At 30.9% G+C, this 8,824-nt stretch overlaps 2 protein-coding genes across 2 annotated transcripts; both read right to left on the reverse strand.

The window, feature by feature from the left end:
• Positions 1–1,023: 1,023 nt before the first annotated feature.
• Positions 1,024–2,967, reverse strand: LOC145113445 (gamma-interferon-responsive lysosomal thiol protein-like). The gene is made up of 5 exons (XM_079049537.1): positions 2,641–2,967; positions 2,379–2,444; positions 1,876–2,016; positions 1,650–1,742; positions 1,024–1,555 (listed from the first exon to the last, which is right to left on the reverse strand). The coding sequence occupies exons 1-5, from the start codon at positions 2,911–2,913 to the stop codon at positions 1,328–1,330; spliced, it is 801 nt and encodes a 266-aa protein (XP_078905663.1). The 5' UTR covers positions 2,914–2,967; the 3' UTR covers positions 1,024–1,327.
• Positions 2,968–7,525: 4,558 nt separating this feature from the next.
• Positions 7,526–8,564, reverse strand: LOC145113449 (cinnamoyl-CoA reductase 2-like). The gene is made up of 4 exons (XM_079049540.1): positions 8,296–8,564; positions 8,037–8,199; positions 7,766–7,952; positions 7,526–7,682 (listed from the first exon to the last, which is right to left on the reverse strand). The coding sequence occupies exons 2-4, from the start codon at positions 8,098–8,100 to the stop codon at positions 7,538–7,540; spliced, it is 396 nt and encodes a 131-aa protein (XP_078905666.1). The 5' UTR covers positions 8,101–8,199; positions 8,296–8,564; the 3' UTR covers positions 7,526–7,537.
• Between the last annotated feature and the right edge of the window lie 260 nt (positions 8,565–8,824).

Below are 8,824 nucleotides of genomic sequence, written 5' to 3' on the forward strand. Positions count from 1 at the left end.
TAATAAAAATATTTTATTTAGAACAAACCAACAAGTGGTTAAACAAATGAAGATTATCAATAATTATCACTTTTTTAGCAGAAGTAAATAAGATGGAAAAAGTTTTTTTTAGCGTAGGTAAATAAGATCATCATAATCGATCAATGACGGCAAAAGATGCTTTTTTCAAATTAAAAACAAGTGATGTATATTCTTGATTTTGTTTCTAGACAAGAGATTACTTGCGAGGCTAGGCAACTTTTAAAATATTCAATATAATTGATAATTGATGCGTGCTTCTAATTTTGTTGACAATTCTGTCGATATGTTTATAAATGTCGGGTTTTTTCTTTGTTGAAAAAAACTAGAAGCCTAACACAAATAAAATAAATTTTGACACACAATATGCACATATTAAAAATGTGCACAAGAACCATAACAAATACAATAAAAAGATAATTCACGAAGCACGTTCAATGTTTCATAAAAAGAGAATCTGGGTCATATAAAAAAATTGATTCAAGGTAACATCAAATCGCAAGATTGTTAGTAAGAGCGTAAGATCTTTCGGATCCTGAGTACCTAAGGTCATGAATATTATTTATATAATAAAAAGTTTAAATAAAATCATTAATAAAATAATATTTAGCTTTCATCTTTTTTATTAAGGTTTTATTTAGTAAAAAGAAACATTCTAAATTGATTTATTTCTTAATGAAACAAATAATGTAATTAATATTTAGGTACTTTTCATGGTTGCTCTTTTTTAAGTTAATGCGACACATGGAATGATTATACTTTACAATAGAGAAATGATATTGACATATCAAATAACATGTTAGGTTATATAGTTAGATTTATGGTTTTAGTTCTAAACTTATTTCACGTGGTTTAACTTTTTATGAATTTTGTTGCATGTTTTAATTCCTCAAAGTTAGAAATTTGGAAAGTTCAAATCTTTTTTTGTGAATGTAACTTTTTTGTAGTGTTTTATCAAACGCCTTTGTTAACTTACTTTAATTTCAATACATGCAAAAATAGTAATTGAACCAATTCCAAAATACATAATAGAGTTTTTGTCCACTACATACAGTACAATATTCAGTACATAAAGTACATTAAACTTACCAAATAAAGTGCATAGTACAAATTTGCCCCTTCAAAAAGCGATATTTGCACTTCATTACTCTAACGGGGGCATACACTCGTTAAAGAAAACAAACTACAAATATCATTTGTTTTGAAATGCAAATTCCATTTTCCAAAAGCTATTTAGTTTTATAACTTATAAACATACCTTATGCATTTACATATTTTCTCCCTGCAGTCTTTCTTTAATTAGTAATAATTACACTGCTTTGTTTTCGTTGAACATCCAGGACATGAGTGAAGATCTGATCTTTGAAAATAAAGGATTTGCAGATTCTGGGTATGTAACTGGATGAAGAGGGATGAGTTTATCATGAGGGGCACTGATCATGCGGTTTTCAAATGATGCAAGACACCTAAGACAAGCTTTTGGCAAACTCGGGCCTTTGTATGCTCTACATATGTTGTTTATAATGTAAATGTAATCCTTGAAACAAGAAATTAAAAAAGATGTTAATTAATAATTAATAAGCATTATTAGAGATTGAATTTTGAGAAGAGAGTTGAAGAAATTAACTAACATCGTAAAGTGGTTGTCCATCAACAACGACCCATGGGACGTATTTTTTTGGTGGTTGAAGAGAGTTTGTATCCACTGCGTATTGTAGTTCAAGCTGGAAGATGTAGATTTGATTAAAATTAGTTGGATTGTAACTTTTAGTGATCGAATTTATGTTTAGGGTAAAAAAGATCTGGATTAATGTGAATCAAGAAAAAAAAAAAATTTTTTTTTTTTTTTTTTGTTACCTGGTTCCCATATCCACTGTTGTAGCAGTCCTTCACTGGTTTTGGATCCAAACTTAGTTCTTCAAAGCATGATTCCCATTGATCTGCTTTGTCATGGTATAGGTATCTTTCCACACAAAAGACGAAAGGGAAGTGATCATGCTGCATATTTAGATTGATTACACGTATTAGAAAGAAAAAGAAAAAACGTTTTGGAATATAATTCAACTACAAGCTAAAATGGAACAGTAACTGAACAGATTTTCTCGGTTTTATCCATAAGTTAGTGATTATTTTCATGAATGATCTTAAGCCTCAATTACAATTTGGAAATAATACTGATGTATAACAACACAAGATGAGGTAGTGTAAGAGAGCATAGATCTTAATGTTTGGATTAGGGCACAAAACCAGTATAAATCTGAACCGGAGGAGATTCAAATCATCATAGAAATGCTGTAAAATTATACTACATGACAAAGGAAAATTAAAAATAAGATGGAAACAGAGAGCTAAAAACTTACCACATCGGGCCAAGCATTGATTGCACATGCTTCTATAGTGTTAAACACACATTCTTGCTCACCATGCTGTAAGAAATACACATACCAAAATGAATTTAGCTATTCAATAACATGTAATCATATTCTTAACCGAAACTACAGAAATCGAAATTACTTAGATAACGATGATGATTATGATTTATGAAATCTATGATGAATTGAAGATGATGATGAAAGGAAAACGATACAAGTAAACGAGATCTGGAATTAGTAAGTGGAAAACCTGGCAAGTGATGTTGCCGTTGGCATTGACTTTAGCGTTACCATAAGGAAAGAGTTTCACATCGGCTATGGCGTCGATTCCTTCAGTAAACACATCGATCAAATAATTAACGATGAAATTCTCGCAGTATGGACAGAGCGATTCGTAGTAGACTGTTACTTGAACTTTCTCCGCTTCTTTTATAGGGAAGATCTCTACAAAATCAGATGATGATGAACAAGTATTGACTGAGAACAAACAGATGATGAAGATGAACAGAAGGCGAGCTTCCATGGTTGAAATTTTGTTGAGCTTCGGTTTCAATGGCTTCAAGAAATAGTCAGGAGAGTGGTGGTTATAAAAGATTCAGGGAATACCGATATTTTGGCTACTTTATACGTTTTACAACTTTAGTCCTTCGTTTTGTAGAATTATTCTTAAAATACCAGTTTATTAAAAAAATAGATTATTATATCACTGATATAAAATATATAGTAAATTATCTATAAAATGTAAGAGTAATACAAAAGGTGTAGGTGCCCAACCGACCTTATCCGTTAGATGAGAACAAAGAGAGTGAAATTCACGAATTATGTAGTAGCAATGGACAATATATAAAGTGTAGGGGGCAATTCCGGTGGATTTATATCTTTCGCTTTAGAGTGCAACGGTTGAGAACGCCAGTAAATGTCAACGTGCGGAGCTTGCGGTTCTTATTTGAACAAATATATCCTTACTCAACCTATCATTTTTTGGTTTAATATTTAAGAAATAAAGATATTTAAATTGCAATACATTTATGTGTTAGATGCAAATAGTATTAATTTATATTTTTGTTTATTTTATATTAGAATTGCTATTTTCATTGTTATAATATTATACTTCTACTTTTTTTCTTTTCCTACATTATATTTTCAAATTTTCTATTAGGCCATTATATTAGGGGTGAGCATTTGGACCGGACCGGACCGGCGCTTGGACCGGACCGGTTATGGAGAATATTGTGGACCAGGGACCGGACCGGATGAGTCGTGTCCATGTCCGTGTCCGGGTCCGGGTCCAGGTCCGGGTTTTGAGGTTCTTGGACCCGTTTGGACCGGTACAACTTTAATTGCATAGAGTACAAGTCGTTAAAATAAGTTTTTAGGTTTGATACGATACAACTTGTAAAAATGATTATGTTTCTGTTTCATGCATAACTAATCTACCTTGATGTTATAATATTATAAGTTGTAAAATTAATTTTCCAAATAAAATCAACTAACATATAAATCAAGTTCACCAAGATCCCTTTCATATGATTTATCTATTAAAGATACATAAAATTCAGAATTATAGTATAAAATGATAGTTAAAAAGTAGAAATATTTCAGCTTTGATAGCTCAACTTTGAAGGATTGTAACTCACTGAATATAATATCACAATCAACAAAATTATAGTCTAAATTTATCTACAAACTGTAAACTAAATGTTTGAAAAAACCTCAGGTCAATCCGACTTAAAACGAATGAGTTATGGTTGTTTAAAAATTTCACAGATTACAAAATTTTAAAAAACTTGCTGAAAAGCTGAAAATTTTCAGCTTTGATAGCTCAACTTTGAAAGACTATAACTCATTGAATATAATACCAAAATCAACAAAATTATAGTCTAAATTCATCTACAAACTGTAAATTAAACGTTGGAAAAAACCGCGTGTCAATCCGACTTAAAATGAATGAGTTATGGTTGTTTAAAAATTTTCACAGATTACAAAATTTTAAAAATGTTGCTGAAAAGCTGAAAATTTTCAGCTTTGATAGCTTAACTTTGAAAGTCTGTAACTCATTGAATACTATACCAAAATCAACAAAACTATAGTCTAAATTCATCTACAAACTGTAAGTTAAACGTTGGAAAAAACCGCGTGTCAATCTGATTTAAAACGAATGAGTTATGGTTGTTTAAAAATTTTCACAGATTACAATTTTTTTTTAAATCGGGTCCAACCGGTTCTAAACCCGGTAAAAACCGGACCGGACCGGGAAAAAAATCGGACCGGACCGGGATGGATTCCTAGAACCGAGAACCGGCCCGGGGGTCCAAAAAAACGGTCCGGTCCGGTCCACCGGTCCAAATGCTCACCCCTACATTATATATACCGGTTATAGCAATTAGCAACGTAAATTATTATCTAAATCTCTTTCTTATTAGACTATTAATCTCTTAACCAACAACCTTTTCTTATTAAGTTAGCTTAGCTTTAGTCTAAACTCTATAGAATCAAGAAAAAGAAAGTAATTGCTCTAAAACACCTTTTGTGTTAATATGAATATGTGATCCAGTTTCCAACACCGAAAATGAGTTCATATAAGAGAAAATTACAAAAATAGCCTAAAAAACTAATTACCTTGCAAATTTAGCCAAAAAAAATAACAATTACAAAAATAGCCACTGATTTCGCAGATGGGAATGGTCCATCTGCGAATTTACCATTCCATATGCGAATGTACAAGTGCCTAAAGCACAGATGTGCTTTAGCCACTTGTACATTCGCAGATGGGGTTTTTGTTTTTTTTTTTTTTTTTTTTTTTTGTATATATAAGGATGAATCAGGCTAAAATCGCAGATGGACAGTGTCCATCTGCGATTTCCTCTCCGTTTGATCTGCGATTTTATGGTATTTTTTTCATTTTTTTTTTAAATTTTGACTATTAAATCAATGGGTTTGAATACGAAATAACCTTATTATATATAAACTTTTGTAGAAAATTATCAGTTTACTTGTTATTTCTTTAGGAAATTTCTTAAAAACCTCTCTAAAAAAGATGAATATATGGTTTGTCTTGTAGAAAATTATATATAAACTTTTGTAGAAAATTATCAGTTTACTTGTTATATATAAACTTTTTTTTTCATTTTTTTTATATGTTTTGTTAAGTTAGTGTAAAAAAAAATTGTCTATGATTAATTGTATTTGAATGATTTGTTGTTTTATTTTTTATTGTAGATTGTGTGCGTATAGTTTTGATCCATATGTTTATACAAAATATAGTTTTTAATATAAGTTTAAAATTGAAATATAAGCATAAGTAGAGAAAAAAAAATTCCCTACAAAAAGTATATCGATAGAGTGACTATAAAAACTAAAAAATTAGACAATAATAAATAGAAACCTTGTAGAAAAATAAAATATTTGAAAAAACATATATTTTATATTAAAAACTCAAAATAAATATATTTTTAAGAAATTTCCTAAAGAAATAACAAGTAAACTGATAATTTTCTACAAAAGTTTATATATAATAAGGTTATTTCGTAGTCAAACCCATTGATTTCATAGTCAAAATTTAATAATAATAATAATAATAATAATAATAATAATAAATGAAAAAAATACCATAATATCGCAGATCAAACGGAGAGGAAATCGCAGATGGACACTGTCCATCTGCGATTTTAGCCTGATTCTTCCTTATATATACACAAAAAAAAAACAAAAACAAAAACCCCATCTGCGAATGTACAAGTGGCTAAAACACGTCTGTGTTTTAGCCACTTGTACATTCGCAGATGGGATGGGCAAATCGCAGTTGGACCATTCTCATCTGCGATTTTGGTGGCTATATTTGCAACTTCAGTTTTTTTTGGCTGTTATCTACAAAGTAATTAGCGTTTTTGGCTAAATTTACAATTTTCTCTTCATATAATCATATAAATGGACAATAAAACTTATACATAATTAGAGAGAAGAAATGGTAATAGAAAAACCAAGGAGATGATGTTATTCAATGTGCATAAAGGTCGGTAGATGCAATCTATGAGCTCATTCATCAATATAACAAGAAAAATAATAATCAAAATCTCACGGACAAGGTTTGTATATGTATGTAGATAGTTGTACCTTCATCCAAGGGTAGAAATACTGTTTTCATATACGACTAATGGCCGATAAAATACACGCTTGCAATGGTGAATGGGAGAGTGAATATACTAAAAAAGCTGATACCGGTAATATAGTTGAAAGTAAAAAACAAATAAATGTAACAAGGTTAACATAAGTCACTTCCACTTCCGACTCATTTCTAATTATCACATTTACTATTATATCCAAAAAGAGTTCTAACACAAGTCCATAAAAACTATTTTTATTTCTGCAACTTCCATTTTTTTTAATCAGCAATTATGACTCATACTTTTTAATCAGCAATTATGACCCATACGGCACATGTGCATGCCTCATTCAACAATAACTTTTCACAATCGTCCCTAGTTGTTTGGATGTTGTTATAGTATTCAAATGCTTATAACATTCTCAATTGTTCTATTTATAACAAATACAAGAAATTAGCTAAAAATAAAAAGTCAAAAAATTTCTATGTATTCAAATGCACATAACATTCTCAATTGTTCATACTCATTCTTCTACCCATGTTAAATACCTACATGTGTTACATTTAATGAAATTAATACATTTAATCCACATAATACCTACATGTGTTACATTTAATGAAATTAATACATTTAATCCACATGTCACCATGTATTTAACATGGATAGATAGAAAGATAGGAAAAAAATGTAAGAGAATATTTAATTTCTCTTTATTTAATATTTGTATTATTCGTAAGCCATATTCAATGCATTACCTAATTGGACAAATTGTGTCTGCAAAGTTGCAAAATTTTAATCCGAACCTAGAATTACTCATTGTAATCCGAACATCTTTTAACTAGGCCCATTTTGCAACAAATCATATTCATCGCTAATAAAACACGGAAACTAAAAATTATAAAAAATAATAATAATAAGAGCGAAGTAGAATTATTTTGGCATATATTACATCAAAACATCATTAAGACAAAAGGGATAAAAGTAGCTATGTTATATGACTTACAACTACAATTATTCAAAAGTTATCATAATTAAAAATCCCATTCAAGTTATAAAGCCTTTGGTTTTCAAACTCTCAACACTGTCCCTGATAATCTGCTCCATAGGAATGAACTCAAGGCCCAACTCCATAAGCTTTTTCGATCCAGTCTTTGATCTCAATAACCCCGGTTGGGTGTCTTTTGAAAACCTTTACAAAAAAATGTGAAAGCATGTTGTTATTTTATGACATTAACCCTATTTTAAAGTTATTATTCTTATAATGATCAGTACCTGGGGATATTATACTGAGGGTATAATTGTGCAACCATGGCTGCAAAATCACCATAATGGGAAATGGCTTCAACACATAAATGCCTTCCAGTTGCTGATTTGTTTTCATACACCAATATATGAGCCAAGGCCACATCTTTTACATGAACAGAACCCATGAAGAAATTCTCATATGTTTCTGTACATCCTGAACAAAACGACCTCATCTTTAATTCAAAATTATATATATAACACAAACACATTACAATGTTTTATGTTTGTCCTATGTTACCTTGGATAAGGCGAAGAATCATCAGCATGCTTGCATTAAGTGTTGGAGGAAGAATGGGACCCATCACTGTTCCAGGGTTGACCACAACTACATCTAATCCTTTCTCCTTAGCAAAATCCCATGCAGCTTTTTCTGCTAGGGTTTTAGAAAGCGGGTACCATAACTGATATGACATGATGACATGGCAAAAAGTTTAATAGAATCAATGAATGTTTTATGATAAAATATAAATGGAAAAAGAAAAGAGTGTGTGACTGACCTGGTTTTGCTTGCAATATTCCTCATCAGCCCAGCAATCCTCAGTCTTTGGGAGATGAGGTGGCCATTTAGGACTGGGTACAATGGCTGAAACAGATGATGTCACAACCACACGTTTCACTCCCACTTCCTTTGCTGCTGTTAGAACATTGATCGTCCCATTGATTGCGGGTCCCAGTATTTCCTTCTATTCAACATAAAAACCAAGTTGGTTGAGTTTGTTCTAAAATTCAACAGCTACTCATTCTTCAACTTGTTCTTTTCACATTCAAATATTACGACCAAGTTTTGCGCATGGCTTTGGCCTTTGGGGAAGTCTACCTTTGAATTCAAATTTTCATTTCTTTTTGGGCAAATGACATAAAAGCCCTCAAGTTTGGCAGCAATATACAAATTTACCCTTTTGCGTATTTTAGATTCATTAAAGCCGGAGGTTTGCAACTTTTTTTTTTTAATTTTACCGTTTTGGAGGTTTACCTGGTAAAGTGGAACATTTATGCCGCCAAACGTAAGGGCTTTAATGAACCAGA

The sequence above is a fragment of the Lactuca virosa genome, chromosome 5, assembly GCF_052849685.1.
Source record: "Lactuca virosa cultivar CGN04683 chromosome 5, Lactuca_virosa_CGN04683_v6, whole genome shotgun sequence".
Classification (NCBI taxonomy): Eukaryota; Viridiplantae; Streptophyta; class Magnoliopsida; order Asterales; family Asteraceae; genus Lactuca; species Lactuca virosa.

Coding starts and splice junctions, on each gene's coding strand:
- LOC145113449 (XM_079049540.1), bottom strand. CDS start 8,100: ATGGGTCCCATTCTTCCTCCAACACTTAATGCAAGCATGCTGATGATT. Junction 7,953..8,036: donor GATTCTTCGCCTTATCCAAG/GTAACATAGGAC, acceptor CGTTTTGTTCAG/GATGTACAGAAACATATGAG. Junction 7,683..7,765: donor CCTCAGTATAATATCCCCAG/GTACTGATCATT, acceptor TTTTTTGTAAAG/GTTTTCAAAAGACACCCAAC.
- LOC145113445 (XM_079049537.1), bottom strand. CDS start 2,913: ATGGAAGCTCGCCTTCTGTTCATCTTCATCATCTGTTTGTTCTCAGTC. Junction 1,743..1,875: donor ACAGTGGATATGGGAACCAG/GTAACAAAAAAA, acceptor TACATCTTCCAG/CTTGAACTACAATACGCAGT. Junction 1,556..1,649: donor ATGGACAACCACTTTACGAT/GTTAGTTAATTT, acceptor TCTTGTTTCAAG/GATTACATTTACATTATAAA.